Here is a 21,495-nt window from a genome sequence, read left to right as displayed (position 1 = left end):
TCTCTACTCCTCATGTTATCTTTTCCCATGCTTGACCCAAACCCAGGTCATACTGGGAACCTTTCTATGAGGTGCTTCTGTCAACTCAGAGCCACACCTCCTCCTGTGTATCATTATTTGTTCTTAAGTGTCTGTTCTCTTTGCTCTGTCCTCCATGTTGGAAACACAGGGGGCGACCAATGTGAAATTGCTGGAAGAATACATGGAAGCTGATGAAAACTAGAGATTAGAAAATAGCTTAACTACAAAATTATAAGATATGGTCTACAGGAAAGTAGAACAATTTTGCAAATAAGAAAATGATTTTACATTCATGTAAACTAGTTTTCCAAGTTCTGCTATTAATTCTAATTAGTGGTTGGGGTTGTTGGTTCTTTTAGTAAACTTTTTTAGTAATATACCATATGGTTCTGTTTGGTATTTGCCATTTTTTTCTTTTCCTGTAATGTCAAGAGAGTGAGAGAGCATTGTGCACTTGCTGTGGTGAGAAATCCTGAGCGTCTTATTCATAGAACCTCACTTAATTGATAGCTATGGTAGTGCTTGGAAACAATACTGTCTTCTTTTTTGTTGTTGTTTTTGGTTCATTTAAATTGTTCTCCGATCTCCACATATACTCAGTGATATTCATGCATGCAGGTGCGTGCGTGCACATACACACACACACACACACACACACACACACACACACACACACGAAAAACCTTTATTTGTGGCATCTGAGGAGAGTTATTTAATCTTGTATGTTCAGCTTCAGTTGCCTTGTCCATGAACTTGTGGCATACAACGTAAATTTGATATTTGTCCTCTATTAAGCTAATGATATGTGGGATTGCCATGACTGCTTTATCAACCAAGAGTCATAGTCACCTTTGTTTCATGATGTTAGAGCCAAGCCTTAGGTTTTGCCATGTCAGTGGAAGAACTCAAACTCCTCCCTTTTCATCTTCTACCTATACTTATCTGCAGCTGGGTTGGGGTACAGAACTTCTGTTTAATGAGTTGTAACTGTAATCTGATTGTATGTTTTTCTTCCCTCATAGCCCACCTCCCTGCCAGAGTAATAAGAAAGTAATTGGTCACATCTTTCTCCTACTGAAATAAAATTATTTAGTAACTAGGCACTTCTCCTAGCTGTTCTGTTCAAAGTTCTAAATTCTTTTTATTATTATTTATTGAAAAGAGATTCTTCTCCCATATGATTCATCTCAACCACAGTTTCCCCTCCCCCCATTCCTCTCAGGTCCCTGCCACCTCCCTTCTCCCCCAAACCCACTCCCCCTCCATCTAAATTCTTTATTTTAATCTTAAATTTTGGGAATCAATATGTATCTGTGTATTCATTGGCATTTTCTTTATTATCTTTCAGGCCTTACAGAAATTTGCCTGATGCACCCTCTGGACGTGGTGAAAACCAGGTAAGTTTCTGCATGAACAAGTTTTATTGACTTTGGCTGATGTCCAAGTTAAGATCTGTCAGAACACTAAATGCTAGAACTTGTCCCAGGCCGGTAGCTTCTCCCTATAATGGCATCTAAATGTGCTTTTCAAAGAAAGTACCAATTGACATATAAAATGTGAACAGTGAGAAGCATCTTTGGAGAAAGGTCGTCTGAAGGTATGCAGTGTTTACCGCTGTCGCCCGCCAAGTGGAAGGTATGATTTGTGGTGTACTGGTACATGAGGTAAATTTATCAAACTGGTGTAAAAACTAAACATTATCTAGTGAATTATGACAGCAGCTTTTCATTTGGCACGGCACATGACAGATTGCTGTCTAATAGTCAGAATTTTTATTTCAGGTGAGCTTTTTAAATGACAGTTAAAGAATTTATCCCTAAAACTCTTTGCCAATGCAAATGCTGTATTTCCATGAAAAGGCTTCTGTTTATAAGGAAAGAGAAAATCCTAGAACAATGTGTTCTAGAATGAAAACAAAGCAAAAGAGCAGAACCCAAAATAACAAGGCTGTGAAGTTTAATATGATCACTGTAGAGCATTTGGGGAGGTGGGTTTTTTTCTTTAAAATATTTTCTTTTTCTTTTTTGAGCTTATAATATAATCATTTCCCCTTCACTTTCTTCCCTCCAAACTCCCCCATGCACTCCTCCAACATGGTCACTTCCAAATTCATGGACTCTTTTTGTTTATTTTTTGTTGTCATTTTGTTTGGTTATTGTTGCTGTGTGTGTGTGTGTGTGTGTGTGTTCCTAAATGCATAAATACAACCTTCTCAGACTGCATGATGTTACTTGTGCATATGTTTTCAGATATGACCATTACCAACTGGTGAGCTCTTCTTCCCTGGGGAAAATTAGAGAACATTTTTAAAAGTTAAAACTATGGTGAAATTATTGAACTTTATTTTTTTAAACTAGATGTTTTTAGTGTATAATGAATGTTTCCATATATTTGCATTATATAAAACCTAAGAACAGCAGCTTATGTTGGAGCCTACTAGCAAGTGTTGCAACACTAATTTTGTATTTGCACAAATCATTGTTTCCTCGGTTGGGAATTACTGGATGAGTCAGATTGGTTATTTTATGGACATTTTATTTAATTTACCCAAAGGGGTCTCTGAATTCAAATTTTCTTAACATTTAGTCTGTGTGTGTCTGAGTGTGTGTGTGTGTGTGTGTGTGTGTGTGTGTGTGTGTGTGTTATGTGAGTACCATGACTCACTTGTGGAACTCAGGGGACAATTTATGGGATTGGGTTCTCTCTTTTCACTGTGTGAGTTCTAAGAATCAAAGTCAGGTCATCAGCCTTAGTGGCAGGTAACCTTCCCCACTGAGCTATCTTGCCAGCCCCTGCAGAATTATAGGTGGTGGATGAAAGCAAAGGAAAATGACTTTTACATACAAATAATATCTCATTTATAGTCATTGAGACAATGAGATTTGACTTCTGACTGAACCTTAAAGCTGTCACCATAAAATACCACAGCTTAACCAAAAGACATTTCTTTCTCATGGTTTTGGGAGCTAGGAAGTTCACGATCAAGGATGGGATTTGCTCCGTTCTTCCTGCAGTCTTCTTCCTGACTCACAGGCATGGTACTTCTACTCAGAGGAGCTCTGGGGTCTCTTACTTTTCTTGTGTAGTCACTAACTCCATCAAGATGGAGTCAACACTTGTGTCTTCATGTGGTCTCATCACCTCCCACTGGCTACTTTCAAACACTGCCACATTGGAGGTTACAGTGCCAACATTTGAATAATGAATAATGGCAGAACACAAACATTCAACAGCTCCAAGTCATTGAAACGAAACAAAAGAAGAAAATCGCAGTTGTTACACAGTTGATAGACGCTGACCTCTAGACCATCTCCTCAAGGGTTTCAGAACAGAAGGCAAAACCTACTGGCCTTTCCTCCTTAGATTGTTCTAGCTTCCTATGGAAAGCCAAAATATTACTGCTAGTCTTACTGAGTAATAAATTTTCTTTTTTATAAGGCATGATTTTTTTATGTTTGAAAAAGCTTAGAAAAAATAAGAACAATTTAAATAAAATGGTACTAAAATTATGATCCCTCAGTCATTTCCACAGTCCTTGTTCATCTCCTCAACAGGTGCATATTTAGTATCTAGTGTGCAGATACTAGCTATGCTCTCCTGAATCTCCCGATCTGAGGCCCTGTGGAGAATCTCATCAACACCAACTTCAAAAGCATCTCATTTCCTTGGGCTGGATTTGAATTGTGCACTGCTTTAAATACATTTACTAAGTAACTATAACCTTATATATTATTTGCTAAATGTCAGCAGTTCCATGAAAATGACATTCATTAATTGGGATTGGTCACGTGTCTATTGTGGAATATTACCTTAACTATGTGAAGATGTTTTACATTTGTTTATGTTGCAGAACATTACTGTAACTATGTGAAGGTGTGTTACATTTGTTTATACTGCATTTGTTTAATTATGTAAAGGTGTTTTGTTTTTGTTTATGTTGATTTGTTTAATTATGTAAAGATGTGTTGCTGTTGGACCTTGCCTGCCCAAAGCATCTGATTGGTCTAATAAAAAGCCTAATGGCCAAAAGCTAGACAGTAGAGGGACAAGCAGAGCTGGTGGGCAGGGAGAGGAAATGGGAGGAGGGATCTAGGCTCCAGGAAGAGAAGAGAGAATGAGTGAGAAAGAGAGGGAGATGCCCAGGGCCAGCCAGGCAGCTGCCAGACAGACAGACATGGAAGAAGGAGGAAAGGTAAGACATACAGAATGGAAGAAAGGTAAAATGGCCCAAGGCAAAAACATAGATGAAGAGAAACAGGTCAAATTAATTTATAAGAGCTAGTGGAACAATTATAAGATAAAGCCGAGCATTCATAATTAATAATGAGTTTCCATGTCATGATTTGGGAGCCAGTTGGTGGCCCAAAAGAAAGCCTGCTACACATTCCCTTGCCTACCTTAAAGAGAGAGGGATATACCACCCTTGCAGGTGTCCTGAAGGAGAGAACTGGATGACAGACTGGCAGCTGACCTGCACAACAATAGAAAAATGTACTGAATAAACACCCTATCACAGTCTAAGACCTATATATGTAGAACTTCTTTTGCAAGAGAAATGAACTATGTGCAATTTGTAGAACTTAACGCTAAGCCACTAACAAGATAGTCACTGGACAGGAACAGATGAGAATTCTGGGCGCTTGACTCTTATAGTCTGGGAGATGACTTCTTTTCTTAAAGTTTAAGAGATGACTTCGTTTTTCATTAAAAGTGTTTTGAGAATTACAAATTAGACAGGAAAATTGGAGTTCTGCATAGAAGCCTAGTGAGTTCATGTCACCTGGGCATGAAGGCTCTCCAAGCTATCCTTTAGTAAATATTCACTGATGTTTTTAGTTAGAATGCTTTCTCAAGATGACTGTGTTTTTCTTTCTCATAGAAGTACAGAGATCCAATTATGAGGTTTTCTTGCTACCAAATCAGTGACCGAACCCAAGTAAACTTCTGCTTTCAATATAACCTACCAGTGTATAGGAAATAAAGGATTTGGGGGATTATGTTATATCTTGTTTTTTTTGGGGTTTTTTTGTTTTGTTTTTTGGTTTTTTGTTTTTTGTTTTTTTTTTTTTAGCTAAGGATCGAACCCAGAGCCTTGTGCTTGCTAGGCAAACTCTCTACCACTGAGCTAAATCCCCAATGCTATATCTTGGTTTTGAATTATGTGTTACTCTCTGAGGATAAACATAGATATACCAATTTCTTGGCTGATAAGAATGGCACCTTCCAAATATGTAATTTCCATTTCATCTGGTGGCACTTGTTGGGGTCTTCTACCAACTCAAGAACTTCCAAAACATTTATTTTAACTTGATTTTCACCTATAATGTGGCTGCATTTTCCCCTCTAATGATTATATACAAAGATTGATATCAATGAAAATCAGAATCCAGCTACTAAAACAAATGGATTAATCATATGTAGAATAACTATTTGTGTTAGGAATTAAAGACCAGCACCTAGGGTGTGTTCATAACCAGATGTGCAAAGCATCATGCATTTATCTACAGGATGAAGTCGATCTGCTAGAACCAACTGGGACAGTATAATGGTTGTGCTTCATGCCATACAGCAAATACTCCAAGGCAATGATGTGAAATACAGAACAAAACCTTTTGAAATAGGTGAAAATTCATACCAAGTAAAACACAATGGATAACTTACAGAGAGGAAAAAGTCTTTTTGAAGAAAGAATTGGAAAGTAAGGTTTTATAATCCTTTCTTCTTCATTCAGGAAAGGAAAGGAATAGACACAATCAGAGGTCAGAAATAAAAGACTAGACTGCATGAAGCAAACTCTTTTACATGGGATAATGTGGGAGCAAGCTATAACCACAGTTCAAGATTAATTCAGCATACCACTCTTCAAGCCATGATACCAAAGGAAAGCAAAGAAAAGCCTGAAAACAACAGTGTAGACATGTACGCTTGTGCCCAGTGCCCGTTATAACTTAGAGTTCACTGCCCTTAGAGGGCACACCATTACAAAGCAGCCTGCTGAAACAGCCAGTGCTTGGTGGATTCATGTCTTATTTTTTTAAGTGAATCTCATTCACCTCTTGATTCATCAAAACAGTAAGTGTGCACTGTATAAAATTCAAATAATACTCTAAGTCTTATGTCAGTGAAGATAGGTTAGGTTGTAACAAGCCTGGATCTCAGGAGATTGCAGCAAAGAATCTTTTTCTCATCCCCACCTTATGTCCAATATAAATAGATACCATAGCCCATTTGTGTTGCTGTAATTAAATTCCATAAACTGGATCCTTGTAATCAAAAGAAATCTTTCAGTTATGGGAACTGGCTTCTACAGATTTCTTTTTCCCCACAGGTTCTGTATCTGGTATCTGGTGAAGGTCTATTTCCTCATCCATAGACAGCACCTTATCATTGGGTGCTCACGTGGTGAAAGAAGCAAGATATCACCTTGGAGTCATAGTTATAAGGACATTAACCTCATTCATAAAGGACACACTAATGCTACACAGAGCTCACTGAAGTCAGTCAGGCTGATAGAAACTTTGCTTCAGTGTGTTTTCCCCTCCGTGTGGCAGGAAGTGTAGAGCTCAATAGTCTCATGCTGTTTCGGCAGAGACTTATGGTTCAGAACTACTCATTTTACCATACCTAGCCAACCAGAAGTAGAAGTATGGCCCTCCTCTTTGACAGGGAGAATCTAGGGGTCAATATGGTACAGGCATTCATTTCTATTCCCAGGCTCATACGAAGACACATCATCCACTTACACATACCAGTTCCCTTTCCGGATGTGAGAACACCTTTGACTTTTAGCTTCTTTTAAAATCCACTCCCTCATTTCTAAACATTATGCTTCTCCTGATTGCGTTGGCTTCAACAGTGCTTCCATCTGTGTCTCGTGGAATTTCAAAAAGTGACCTTTGGAGCCAGGGTCTCTGCAGATATAATTAGCCATGGTGCAGTTATGCCAAACTGGGAGGGAGAGGCAAATTCCATATGATTTTTATCCTTACATGAAGAAGAGACTCAGATAGACAGACAGATGGAGTGTGGGGGGACTATCACTTCCCGTGAAAGTGGTGATCGGAACTGTGCAGCTGCCTGCCAGTGCACATCAAGGTTTGCCAGCAACTTACAGAGACTGGGAGAGAGGAGCAGAAAAGACTTGGAAAAAAAGATTTCAACGCGCTGTCCTAATTTATCAATTTTAAACATTATTCACAATACTCACACCCTTTGCCCTCTTTGATGAAAGTCTACCCCATTGCCATCACTGGTCATCTGTTTCATTGTTGTTTACTGCTGAACCAAGAAATGCTTGACAGCGCGTTTTCCTACAGTTCATTCCTTCCTCTTTCATTCTTCAGTCCTATATGTTGTTGCTGATTAGAATGTCTTCCAAGATGCTTCGGTAAGTTTCTTTATCGTTTTCTCCAAGTGCCATGGTCATGTTCGTTTAATGTGGGCTCGTTGGTAATCATCTGGCGTTTTTCTTAGGCAGTACTTCTAATTCATCTTTTACCCAAGGCTGTGTATGGCAAACAAGGAAGAAGGCCACCCCATTACCCATTACTGTATTTTTGTTTTTTGTTGTTTGTTTGTTTGTTTTTGTCTTTTGGGTTTTTTTGTTTTTGTTTGTTTGGTTGGTTGGTTTTTTTTTTTTTTTTTAGCTGAAGATCGAACCCAGGGCCTTGTGCTCTAGCAAGCGCTCTACCACTGAGCTAAATCCCCAACCCCATTACCGTATTTTTAGTATAGGACCACTTTGCTGCTCCCCATCTGGAGCTGTATTAGTTCAGTCTTCAGGCAGTAAGCCACAAGGTGTTCAGTGAGGTGAGCAAGGAGACATACATACACTTCCAAGCAATCCTCCACTTTTTCCAGGCACATTTCATACCATCCGTGGTTTCTGATTTTCCAAAGGGCTCCCGAGGCCCTTTGCTGGTGTCTCCCGCCTCAGGTACTTTGTGTGTGGCCCTCTCTGCTCTACTGATACTGCCCTCCGTCCATTTCCTCTGTTCATTTGTGTTGTACAAAAAGTGTATGGATAACCCGGCAGTGTGGCACACGCCTTTGATCCCAGCACTCGGGAGGCAGAGGCAGGTGGATCTCTGTGAGTTTGAGGCCAGCCTGGGCTGCAGAGTGAGTTCCAGGACAGGCTCCAAAGCTGCACAGAGAAACCCTGTCTCGGAAAAACATGTATTGATGTTGCACAGCTATAGCTATTTCTGGTTCTATCTCATTTGTCCTTACGGGTTTGCACTCATTTATAATTCTTCTACTAACTGTATTAGTCAGAGCCCAACCAGAAGTGCACACCCACTCTGAGTATTCAAAACAAAGAAAATTTAATGCAAGGAATTAGTTACTCAGATTCTAGACCTGTGTAGCATCCAGCAGAAGTCTGTGAGGCAACCCAGAGATTAGCAGTACAGCCACAACCCAGATTGGCTAGACAAAGGGAGGAGGGGGACAATCTTCCTGGTAATTGTGGCAGAAATGTAGCTGGCCTGTCTCGAGCAGATGGAGCCTCAGAGGAGAACCAACCGCCAACAGCTCCTGTACCTGAGGGAAACAGTAGTGTGGCCGGAGGCTGTGGGTTGGGGGAACGAACCCTTTGGTCTCTTTCTTCTTAATACCTTCAGTTCCCCACCTACCACTGCACCTTCTTGACTCATGGTATCCTGGGAGGCATAGAAGCTTTGCAGGGATCAGCCCTTTCATATTTGAACAGGAACGAGGAATAAAGAAGAAACAGATCTAAACAAATAGAACCAGAATGTGCATGCTGCCACTTTAGTAAGCTTCCTTCTCTTTACAGTTTTTCTTCAGATAATGTATTTTGATCATATTATTTCCATTTCAACTCCAACAAGATCCTTCCTACCGCCTCCCCATCCAACTTCATATTCTCTTTCTCTCTCTCAAAAAATGAAAATCAACATAAACAAACAAAAATACCGAAACAAAACAAAAACTACACACAAAAACGTGAAGTCTGTTTTGTGTTGGCCAATGACTCCTGGCCATGGGGTCTTCCCTAGAGTGTAGTTGACATACCCAGTGGCACTCTATTGAAAAAAATTGAGGGGCTGGAGAGATGGCTTAGTGGTTAAGATTACTGACTGGTCTTCCAGAAGACTCAAGTTCAATTCCCAGCACCCACATGGCAGCTCCCAACTGTCTGTAGCTCCAGTCCCAGGGGACCAACACCCACAGCACAACACCAATGCACATAAAGTAAAAAAAATTTAAAAGACCAAAGATGTGAAAAAAATTGATTTTCCCTTTTTGAGAAGGTATCGATTGTAAATACTTTCTTGGTTAGAGATGGGACTATGTCCACTTCTCCTTCTCCTTCATGGGACTCTATATGTTTTGAACCTGTGCAGATTAAATGGAAAGGTCCTATTTTTGAGGACACAGCTTACTTCTGCCTTTAAACATGGAGAAATCAAGCTGCTTTACAACTAAAAGCTTCACCCCTACTGGCTAATATTCCTGGTGCTGGGAGTTACTTTGCCTGCCTCCAAAGGAAAAAAATTATCACCAATATCACCCAGCTACAAATCCTATGACCTACATTAGCAACCTGCATTTATAAGATATCCTGGTGGAATCATGACACAAATGTTATGGGCGTAACCAATTGCTCTTTGTTTGGACTTTAGGCACTCTGAGTTGGAGCCCATACCTGACACTGCTAAAGTAACTAAGAACCTGAGACTAGATAGGTCATAGACCCTCAGGGAAAATCTGTTACTATTATTCTGATAAAGGAACAAAGCAATAAAATGACTCCTAATGACATATTGCAGTACCCACAGATCAGTGTCTAGCTCAACCCTCGTCAGAGAAGCTTATTCTTGCAGTAGTTGTAATTAACACAGAGAACCACAACTGGACAATGTGCAGAAGGAGACTTTAGAGCACTCAGCCATAAATAGGATGTCTCCACCAAACCCTCCTCCTCGAGGCTCAGGGATCTATATGGAAGAGAAGGCAGAAAGAGTGTAAGAGCCACAAGAGGTGGGTGTCTCCAAGGAGACAGTGCCAAGCAGACACAAGAAGACCGATAAACATATGAACACAGAGACAGTGACAGCGTGCACAAGGTCTGCACAGGTTCCTTTTAGTAAACTTTGAAGAAATCTTAAGACAAGCATTCATTTCCAATCCAGCATGTGGAACTGGAATTCATGTTGCATCTAAAAAAAAATGATATTTAATGACTTTCATGGGAAAATAGGCATTGTAGTGCTTCCTTTAGTTGAAAACAGCTTATTTCACTCAGGTAAGCACAGCTAGAGGTACAGACCTTTGGAACAAGAGGCTGCCCAAGTGACCACTGGCCTGAGCTAAGTCTTCAGACTGAAATTTAGCAGAGAATATTTACTAAGATAGTGACCACATTTCAGTCACATAGAGAGTCAAGGTCTCTTTTGAGATTTTTCTCTAGAGATGGATTTTTACAGTGACTTATAATTCTGTTTATACTAAAAAAACAAAACAAAACAAAAACCAAAAAAACCCCAAATCTATATAATTGTATTCAATTTTTTCACTAAGACCCTGACTACAAATAGTAGAAAAGAACCTATTCACTTGTAAGACCAGGGAGATTAGAGGTTAAAATAGAATACTCTACTAATTCTCATTCTTTCCCTTCTTTCCCTTCAAATTCCCCTTTTCTGAACTGGCTTCGTTTAGAGAAGCTGCTTTCACTTAGCATTAAGGGGCTCCCTTCAGCTTCCAGCTCATTTACTCCTTCTGCTCCAGAACAAGGCTGCCTGGGTTTGAATCCTGACTCCTTCACCCATTATTTGTTTGGTTTCGTTGAGTTAATTAACTTCCACAAGCCTCAGTTTCCTCTTCTCTAAGTGGAAACGGGAATGATGTCCACATTATCATGGAGATAAATGAGCACACACAAAAAGGTGCACACACAGGCATCGGCACATGCCCGCGTGCGCGCGCGCGACACACACACACACACACACACACATACATGAACAGACATAAATATAGTGTTTAATTCTAGGTTATCAAAAAAAAAACATGAAAATAAGAAGACAAATGGAGTTTTTGAGGTAGCCAGGGAAATATAAGGCAATATACAAAGTATAGGAGAAGGGAAATGTTTAATATGGAGTCAAATGGTTTCAAGTTCCAACCGGAAAACGTGTGTTATATGAGCACTGCATTTAAATCCTTCCACAGAAGGTGTATGCAAGCAGAGAATCCTCCTGGGTCTGAAGGCAGGAGAGCATTGGTTTCGTGCATATGTTCCGACTGATGTCATTCCACACATCATCTTAGGGCTGCGTGCTGACATTATTACATATCCCCAATGACTCCCACCATACCTGACCTCCAGGAGGCGTCCCGTGAATGCTGTTGAATGGAAAAATAAAATAGTGTTCATTAATAATCAGAAACAACGCCACCAACTAGGTGTTCAATCTGGAATAGTTAGGAAGTTAGTAATAGGTGGATGTATTGTCTTCGTTGAAAACTGTCAGATTTCATGGAAGAGGAAGGAAGTAAAATTCTATTGAAATAAAAGAGGGAACAGCATGGTAGCGAGGAACATTTCAAGCCTGTGGTAGAGTTGCAGACATTAAAAGTAGGTGAGGAGATTTCCTTTGGGTGTGCTCAGATGAGAACTAGGTGGACAAAGTCAAGAGAGAGAGACAGGAGGTGCTGAAGGGGCATGAGAAACAAGCCCTGCCATGGGAGGCAGAACGCTGGATGTCACCTGGAGCAGCACCAGATGATGCAAATGAACTGCAGGACTCATGCGTGATTTTGAAATTCTAAGAGCCACTCTTGAAGAAAACAAAAAAGCAGATAAAGTGAACATTAATGATCTATCTTATCAAACCTGAGTTTGAGCCTTTGCCTTAATACAAACTATTACTAATCATTAACAACATGAGTATGAAACGTTTTCCATTCCTTTTCTACTGTAGGTCATTAACTCTGGTACCCATTTCTCACTTAGATTCACATCTCAATAGCCATTGGTTAGCTACATTTCAATAGCTAGCACAGGCTATTCTACAGCATGGTGTGGAATTAGCTGCAACCATGGGAATAGGAAGCCCTTTGGGGGTAAGAAGGACAACTGTCCAATGATTCTTTCAGGAGAACATACTCTCTTAGAATAGGTTGACAATGACAGATAAGTGAAGTCCAAGGTGGCATGGAGGTGAGGAGAATACTGCATATGTGTTCATAGGTTTGTGTCTTACTTTGCTTCCTATTGCTCTGGTAGACACCATGAAGAAAAGTGACTTGGAGAGAAATAGGTCTATCTGGCTGACAAGTTAAAGCCCATTATCTGGAGAGCCAGGGTAGGAACTCAAGGCAAGATTTGGAGGCAAGAACTGAGGTAGACAATGGGGGAAGGCTGCTCACTGGCTCCCTTCTTCTGGCTTGCCCATCTACCTCTCTTATATATCCTAGACCCACCTGCCAAGGGATAGCGTTCCTTGCAAAGGGCTGGGTCCTCCTACATCATTAGCAACCAAGAAAATTCCCCTACAGACATGTCAATCTGACAGAGAGGGTCTCTCAGTCAAAGGTCCTTCTTCCTGGGTGACTCTAGTTTGTGTCAAGTATACAAACGCCTAACCAGAACAATTTGTACCTTAAGAAAAAAAAGAAAGAAAGCATTCTTCAAAAGCTGCAAGAGTTTGTGGACATCACAGTGTAAGTAGGTTGTGGCTTCCATCTCTTTGATATGTTCTTATTTCTAGGGAAGGAAATAAATGATTTGACCTCAAGAAGAAAGAATTGCTTGAGATGCTCCTCCTCTTTCTCCTCCTCCTTCTTCTTCATTCTAGGCCATTCTTCATAATTCCTACTACATTTCATTTTTGAATTGGGGGTAAATAAAATGTCAACTAAGTAAATGTCCCCTACTTTAGTACAGACTGATCATTTAAGGATCTGGCTGTCTAAGAACTAGATGTGTTCTGATGGGGACTGGGGAAGGAGAGGAGGGAAAAGACAATCTCACATCTTGTAGACATGCAGTTAGAGAAAGTTGAAAAATAGGCAGGCCGACACTTGACCTTCATCCTTTCTCCCATCAGAACTTGCACTTTTCATAATTCTCTCAAAACATATTAATCACTGCATGAATTCAAAAGCTTTATGTGGGTTGAAAATTTGGCAACCACGTGCTGTTATATATATGGTTATAGGGCTTTTACTCAAGCAGTTGAGAATGATTTACACGGTATCAGTGGCTCCTCCTGAGCTCCGGACACACTCACTCAGAATTCTATGGGTGGAGCCCACCAATATTTATTATGTTCAACAATCTTATGACTGGGTCTTACATAGCGAGGCCAGAGTGATCACTAGGTCAGCCTTTGGAAATAACTGCTGAATACCCTATAGACAGTTCTGTAAAGAGTCCTGTAAAGAATTCCTTTTCTAAAGTGTTAATCATCTCATTCATCTGTGGTCACATTCATTTCCTTTATGTGCATGCTGTCATTAAGTGAGCAAAAGTGGGAGAAGGGAAACAGATCACCTTGCAGAACCAGTTCCACAGCTTGCGAGATGTTATGGAAATATGTATGTCTAGGGCCAGAAATTATGCATTTTGTCCTACTGAGCGGGGTCACAGCAGAAAAGCTCAGCACCACGGCATCAGCTGCTCCAGAAGGAAGGCAAATGACTCTGGTGGACAACATGATTTAGGGACAGAAGCCCATCACAGACTTTATTAAAAATGAAATTTGAGGATGGGCAGCACTGAGAGACTGCTTTGTGAGGACCCAGCAGGGGATGAGGAGCCAGAACCTGGAAGCATCCACAGACCCATCCACCAGAGAGGAGGGAAGCCAGAAATGAACTTTCAGTAAGCATTTGAGAGGTCAGAATGCCTTGTTTTCTTCTTATGCTCAGTGGGAGAGTTCAGGATAGGGCATCTAATAGAATTACCACAGCCTAAAAGCATAAACAAGCCACTGGGAGGTGATTTTCATGCATTGGCGACCGACTGGACAAGGTTATAAAACATTGAGAGTACATTCAAGGCTAGACCATGGTCAAGGCTGCCTTCTCACTGTGGAGAGACTGGGGTTAGACCACCACTGTGGTTTCTTTCTAACCGAGGGATCTATGTGCCTGAAACACAAGAGGCAGTAGGTCCACTCTTGTATAAGCTGTGTTTTCACTGAGACTTTGTAAATGTAGCTGGGTCAACACGTGGCCTGCATAAGTGATGACAGTTGCCGACAAGATGGCTTGGGTATAGAAGCTGTCTGACCATAGTAGGGTGCTGTGGTTTGGATCTGGAATGTCCCACAGAAGCTGGTAATGCTATTCAGAGAGGGGTGGAAACATCAGGAAGTGGGGCCTTGCTGGAGAGAGGTGTTGGGGGTGTGCCTTTGAAAAGTATCTTCTGTACCCTACTCTTCTCTAGTCCTGTTACTTGTCCACTCTGAATTGAGAAGCTGTGCTTGAGTGTGTACTCCCTTCCATGATGACAACCTTGCCTTGATCCCAAAGTGACAGGACCAGTGGGCTATGATCTCTGAAACAATGAACCAAAGTCTGTCTTTCCTTCTCTAGATGGTTTCTCTCAGGCATTTTGCCCCAACCAGTGGAAGCTAACACACATAATTTCTCTGGGACTGGTTTTATTTAGCCAAAATGATTTTTCTATTTCCCAGGGAAAAGCAAGAACATGGTGGATTTGGGGGAGCCTTGCAACCGCATTGACCATACCATCAATAAATAGAAGTTAATAGTCAAATTTAGAAGCTGCAGAAGATGGAAAATACAGTTGAAAGGGATAAATAGACCAGTTTGCATTGCTTGACTCACAAGGCTACTGTGAATGCATGTTAAGTAAATATATGCTTTAACATGCCATTTGTGGTGTTAGGGAGATGGCCCAGTGAACAAAGCTCTTGTTATAGCATGAGGTCTGGAGTTCAGATCTCCAGAACCCATGTTAAAGTTAGGCAGGTTTGGTAGTTGCCTATAAGCATAGGCAGCTTCCCAGGCAAGATGGCTGGCTAGCTGGAATTGGTGAGTGCTAGTTTCAGGAAGAGGCCCTGCCTCAATGAAGTAAAGTGAGATTAAGGAAAGCACAACAATGTCAAGTTCGTGCTTTCACGTGCACAACACACACACACACACACACACACACACACACACACACCCTTCACAAGCACCTGCACACATATGTACCTCACACATATACATATCACATATCACACATCACTCACTCATACATTCAAGTATACAGACCACCCACAAAATCTCGTTTGCCTCCAACCAAGAGCTTTGTTTGAAATCATCCTTATCTATGAATTCATGAAACACTCGAAAAGAGCTCACACTTTTTTACAGCGAGTGATATATCCTAAGAGTGACCTTAAAACTAATATATATACATATACACATATATATATGTATATGCATATATATGTGTATATATATACATATATATGTATATGCATATATATGTGTGTGTGTGTGTATATATACATATACATATATATATAATCTTATTTTACACATTGTTACAAAATACTGCATGTCTACATTCTCAGTTTGTATCTCTCTCTGGAGCAAGGCTATGGATTTGAGGCTGATAGACCATGAAGAGATGTCATTGAGACGATGTCTGGGATTTCCACTTTGGCAACATTCTTCCTCTCTTTAGGACAGTGTGAATTGTCTCCAAACTCCAGAAAGCTCAGGAAGAGCCAGAAAAGGAAGTCTTGGCTCTCTACTTCTGTCACATTTTAGTGGTCCTGCTGAGCACAGACACTTCAAGAAGTAGGCTGGGTTGGTGAAAATAGCTGCCTTGTCCATGTGGAGGACTCCACATATGTTGGCAGTTGCCACTTCTGAACAGTGTGGGATCAGTTCTCCAACAGACAAGGAGTGATGAGGAAGACAAAGTTGACAGACACCTAGAGATCAATGTGTTCTGGGTTCTGCAGAGCTCCTGTAACTGTGGGATAAAATTGCTTTTCTGTCTTATTAAAAAGGAGACAAATTCTTGCTTAAAAACAAAATCAAGTTCGTTTTCAATTTCTACTGTAATTGACTCACTTTATAAAATCTTAAAATATTTCTAGATATACCTGTTATTTATCATCTACCTATCAACCAACCTTTATATCTAGCTACTGGGATTATTTTTTTTTTGAACCACTTCTTAGGAAAATATGCTGTTTTTTAATGAAATGTGTTGCAAAATATTTGTAAAGTAATTTCATTACTTTGGATTTATCTAATTTTTTAAACTAAGTCCACTAATATCACAGTGGCTATTATGCTTCAACCAAATAGCCTTAGAAAATTGTCTCTGCCAATGAGTTGTGTGTTCTAGATGCTTCTTCCTCCTTTTCTTTGCTTAACTTCAAAGGCATCTAGGTCAACTCCACAAAGAATCTGCCATTCATTAAAAGCACAATCATTCTATCAGGCATGCCTATTGCATAGTGGTCTCCACAAAGAGCAAATACCTGCCCTAAAGGAAGAGAATGTTCTTTGCATGTGTCACCATGAGACAGAAAAGGGGGCTTTAAAAAAGGTTGTGGGGAGGGCAGTGGAATATATGATATGAAAGGGGAAGTAAGAGGGACGAGATGTCCAGACGGGAAAGGTGGGGACAAGATGAATGAAGGAGGGAAACTGCATCTGATGTGTGCATTTTTCTTATCTCTCCTTCCTCCACACTACATTTACCTAACATTTATACCGTACTAGGTATTATAACTAAAAAGTAAATAGAGGTATTAGTTACTTTTCTCAATACTATGACAGAAAAGAAAAAGTCATGTCCTTTTAAGGCATGTTGGTGCATGTCAGGAATCTCAGCATCCAGGAAGTGGAGGTAGGGAGTTCAAGGCTAGCCTTAGAGTACATAGTGAGTTTCAGGCCCAGCCTGGCTACCTAAGACTCTGACTCAAAAGAGAAGAAAAATGTGCCATGGAGAAAAGCTTTAGATGCATAGGTGGGTTCTTCCTGTTGTGTGACAAGAGCTGACAGGGCTCTGAGAGAGGGCTACTGAGATGAGAATGCTCTAGTTATCTGCCCCCTGTCCTCTCCCACGCCCCTGGGAAAGTGCTGTTCAGTTGTGTGTTTAGTGGGAGAAGGTGAGTGAGTTCTAAGACTGGAATTCTAGTCCAGTTGAAAGGATGGTTATTGTGGAGATTTCAGGAGACTTGTTTTTCTTTGCGTAAAGCAAGAATAAAAATTCTAACTTGCTATAATCAAATTTATATTTGTGTGGTGCTAATAATATAGTATGCTAACCTTGGGAAATTGATGAATTCCCAGAATATTCTTGTTGGGGTAGATAAATAGCCTGTATCGCTTTTGGTTTGTGGTAGAGCACAGCTGAGATTTAGTCCTAACATAACAAAGTTTGTGAGATGACAGATAGAGCTGGCTATAGCTTGCATACTCTGGGCCAGGTTCTTACAGGAAAAACTTTCCCATTTGGGGGGTTATTGAATATTTTCTCCAGTGAAACTTTGGTTTCTAACAGGTTACATACCTAACTATTGCAACAATAAATCTGAAATTAGACCTACTACCAAATTTAACGTATTATAGCTAACTTCTTATTAGATATAATTAAATATTGCTAAATACTTTTTAAGGAGCTTGACATTTTAAATAATCTCTACATTTGCGTTCTTTGAAATCATGAAGTAGCATGTTCTCCTGACATTTGGTTAGAATTCTGATTAATCTTCACTTAAGGAAAGTCAGGCTAGGCATGCTTTCTATCTGTGTTTACAGTGGTTAGACATCCGCTCAGAGAAGGCCATATGGGAAGGTCTTGTACTGAGCATAGGAGACCAGTGTTTCTCCATCACTTTCTGGACTCTATCTAAGAGAGTCAAGGATACAGCTCTAGGATCTGATTCCTCACTAGAAATTGAGAGCATTTCCCAAATCCTTGAAGGTTTCTTCCAACAAAGTATGGCATGTTTTCCAAGCTATATTTTCACTGTTTAAAAACAAAGTGACCTCTTTGCTTCCTGAGGCAACTGGGGACAGAAGCCTCCTGCTTCTGCTGCCCAGGCATTCTCCACTGGGTACTGGTCTTTGTTGCCATAATGGAATGGTCCCCTAGAGAGCTCTAAACAAACACATATCTTCTTTCAAAGAAAGACAGGTTAGCAGACATTATTTTTACTACAAAGAGTAAATCCAGAAGGAGTAGTTGGAGCTACTGAGTGGAAGAATTTTTGAGCTCATGGATGCTCAGAACAAGCATTACAGACAAAAGCAGAGAAGAGGCCAATGAGGAAATCCATGTAGAGGTGCTCAGGTCAGGATGCTGATGCCAACATTCAATGCTATCATGCTGTATACGTCTTCTTGTATAGAGTTTCAGGCTGCTAGAAAGCACATTCCTGGTACTACTGAATGGAAAATTTAACAATAGATTTCCCCAAACTTGTCTCCAAATCAAGTGGGAGACGGATTTCTTGTCAAACCCACTATAGCAGTCACCTCTCAGGTCACCCCTGGCATCATTGAAAATCATAATGCCTGTTGTGATGCAAGGACCCTGTGGGTGGCACTTTGCAGCAGCCTTGCCACCCAGTGAAATGGGCCAGAACCTAGGTGTAAGAGTGACTGTTGCTGCTCTTGGGATGAAAGTTTTCTTCTGAGCTATCAAAGACTGGTCAAAGGCAGAGGACAGAGACCAGTGGTCATGTCCTTAGTAGGGAATTCTGAAGCAGAAACTGGTGAAGTTAGGAGACAGCAGCACATCAATATAGTGAAATAAATTCCCCCAAAGGCCCTTTACACCATTAATTCCATTGGGTGACCACCAGGTGAACAGCAAAGTGAAGCATATGTTCATCAGAGATGGCATTAGCCCAGGTGGATCTGCCCATCCTTTTGTCTTAATGCATGCGAGTCTACAGATAAAGGAGCTTGCTCACAGACAACCTGTGGAATGGGGCCATTTTGTTCCACTCTGTCTCTATAATATAACTGACAAATTTCAAGTACTGACATTTAAGATAACTCATACTAGTTGGGGCAATATTCTCTTTTATTGAAAAAAAAATCATATATATCATGTATTCCAATCATGGCTTGCCCTCACCTAACTCTGTGCAGATCCTCCCTACCTCCCCATCCATTCAATTCTACACTCTTTCTTTCTCACTCTTTCCCTTCCTTCCTTCCTTCCTTCCTTCCTTCCTTCCTTCCTTCCTTCCTCCCTCCCTCCCTCCCTCCCTCCTTCCCTCTCTCTCTTCTCTCTCTCTCCTCTCTCTCTTTCTTTCTCTCCTTAGAAAACAAACAGAAACAATCACAAATGCACACACATACACCCCCAAAAGAACCAAATCCATAAAAACACAAAACCAGAAACCATATTATACAAACAAAAGGCCAGAAAGACAAAAAAAATGCCTAAACAAAGCAATATGAAACAAAAAGTCTGGAAAAATACCATTGAGCACATTTTGTTTTGGCCATCTACTGCTGAGCATGGAACCTGCCCTGGAGTGTGGTTACTATACCTAGTGAGGCTCCACTGATGAAAACTAACTTTTCTTTTGCAAGTAAATTGGGCCAGTATTTTTCATATTCAATGTAGCTGACCTTTTGTGGCCCTTACAATGTGTTCGCATTTTGTCAAACAACTTGTCTGCCATTTTAGTATCAACTGAGTATTTAAATCATTTTATCACTCTCCTTTCCTTACCAATCATGCCTCCTTTTAAACTCTTCAGTTGGTGTCTTGGGTTCCCACATACAACATAATCAAATTTCATGTTCACATTAACAAGAATTTGCATCCTGTGTTGTAGGACTGAGTAATATTAGTTTTTAAAATGTTTTTTAACTCATATGAAGTATGCAAATTAATGGTTTCTCTGCAACATTTGATGATTTGTATCTGTATATATCACACATCAGTAAAGAACAGTCTCCTTCATTGTCTCTCTTGCCTTTGAAAGGTATTCTGACAAACACTTGGTAGGCACTTTTCACAATCGCTGGTACATTGCCCATGCTTTATTAGCTGCTCCAAACCCTTGAGGTACATTTAAAACTTCAATTTAATTATAATAAAACTGAGTCATGAAATGGGTTGACATTTTACTTGCAGTCAAAGGAACTAGTAGGTTGGATCCAGACTCTTAACCCTGGTAATGCCACCCCAACCCTAGCTTCTGGTCACCACCTAGACATTGCTATTGTCCCTCTCAGTGCTTACTAGGTAGAGAAACCATGCCTACTGAAGGTTCTCACTCCAGCCTGCTTTCTTGACTCAGTCAGTCCTAGGGCATTTCTTCTTTGAACTCTGAACGTAGTCAGTGAGACCCAGTGACCATAGTATAGTCCTTTAAAAGTACCTTGTGAGGACACAGGCCTTCTGGTGACACTGTGCAGTAGACTCCCGAGAACAGTGATCTCTCTCATATTATCTAGGAGTGTGTTTCAATGATGTCTTCATAATAAGCAGGGTCTGGTGGAGAAATCAGTGCTGTGAGGCTCCTGACTGGCTTCCTCATCCACCTTCTGTGTGTCCATCAGATCAGAAGACTAGAAACCCACAGTTGTGAAAATCTGTCCATCCTTTCATTTCAGGTGCACATGTGTAATTACATCTCTTACCTCCGTAGACAATGCACCAGCAAACTTGATCTCTGTGTGTCCTTGACTGTAGCTCTCCTTTGGTTAGTGACTTCAAATTTTTGAACAGTAAGGTAACTACTGCTGTTAGATGGACCAGTGTCAGTCACGTCTTAGACCTTTCTTGTTCATGCTTTTTACCAGTGTCTTTTCTGCCTCTTCTGACTTTGTGACCACTTGACATGAATCTGTTTTTGTCCATCCTAGCATGTTGATCCATATACTTGTTTAAAGGTCATTTTTTAAATGTTCAGTATATTTTAAAATGTACATTTAAAACTAATTCATAATCATTGTCATATCATGTTATAATGTCTTGTGTACAGTCTGATACTATGCAATAGTGAGATAGTCTCTGTAATTTTAGGAAACTTGCATCTCATTGATTCTTCAGTGGGATGTGATTCTCTGACATTATCAAGCAGACATATATCATCTGTTGCTCAAATCTGTTCCTCCTAATTCCCTCTCCTGTAAGGTATTTTTAATCTTCTTCCCTGGGTTAATTATGTCATTCTTTCTCTAATCCTAGAAAATAAATGTGAACACATATGCTCATATATATTTACATTTACTCATATTGTATACATGGAATGTATAAACAGTTTTCCCAGTGTTTGCTCCAGGAATCTCCCCCATGTCCCAAGCAAGTGGATCTGTCCTATGCTTTGGACCAATCCTAGTTAATAAAATGGCAAACTCCTTGTTTCCCCCAAAAGCCAGGGGCTATGACCATCTTTACACCTAGACCCTAACTCTTTCCCTGGATATAAAGGCTCTGAAGCCCTGCATGGGAGGGAGAACATGTAGGCATCACAGTCACCATGCATCTAAAAGTTA

The 21,495-nt window shown here is 40.4% G+C and overlaps 1 protein-coding gene across 1 annotated transcript in view; it reads left to right on the top strand.

Annotated features, from left to right (window-relative positions):
- Slc25a21 (solute carrier family 25 member 21) overlaps window positions 1–21,495 on the top strand; it is a 463,568-nt gene that overhangs the window by 256,973 nt on the left and 185,100 nt on the right. Inside the window, exon 2 of the mRNA XM_036206183.1 lies at window positions 1,370–1,418. Within this exon, the coding sequence (XP_036062076.1) occupies window positions 1,370–1,418 (49 nt within the window). The remainder of the gene's footprint in view (window positions 1–1,369; window positions 1,419–21,495) is intronic.

Source organism: Onychomys torridus, chromosome 14 (assembly GCF_903995425.1).
Source record: "Onychomys torridus chromosome 14, mOncTor1.1, whole genome shotgun sequence".
Lineage (NCBI taxonomy): Eukaryota > Metazoa > Chordata > Mammalia > Rodentia > Cricetidae > Onychomys > Onychomys torridus.
This window is presented reverse-complemented; position numbering and strand designations above follow the sequence as displayed.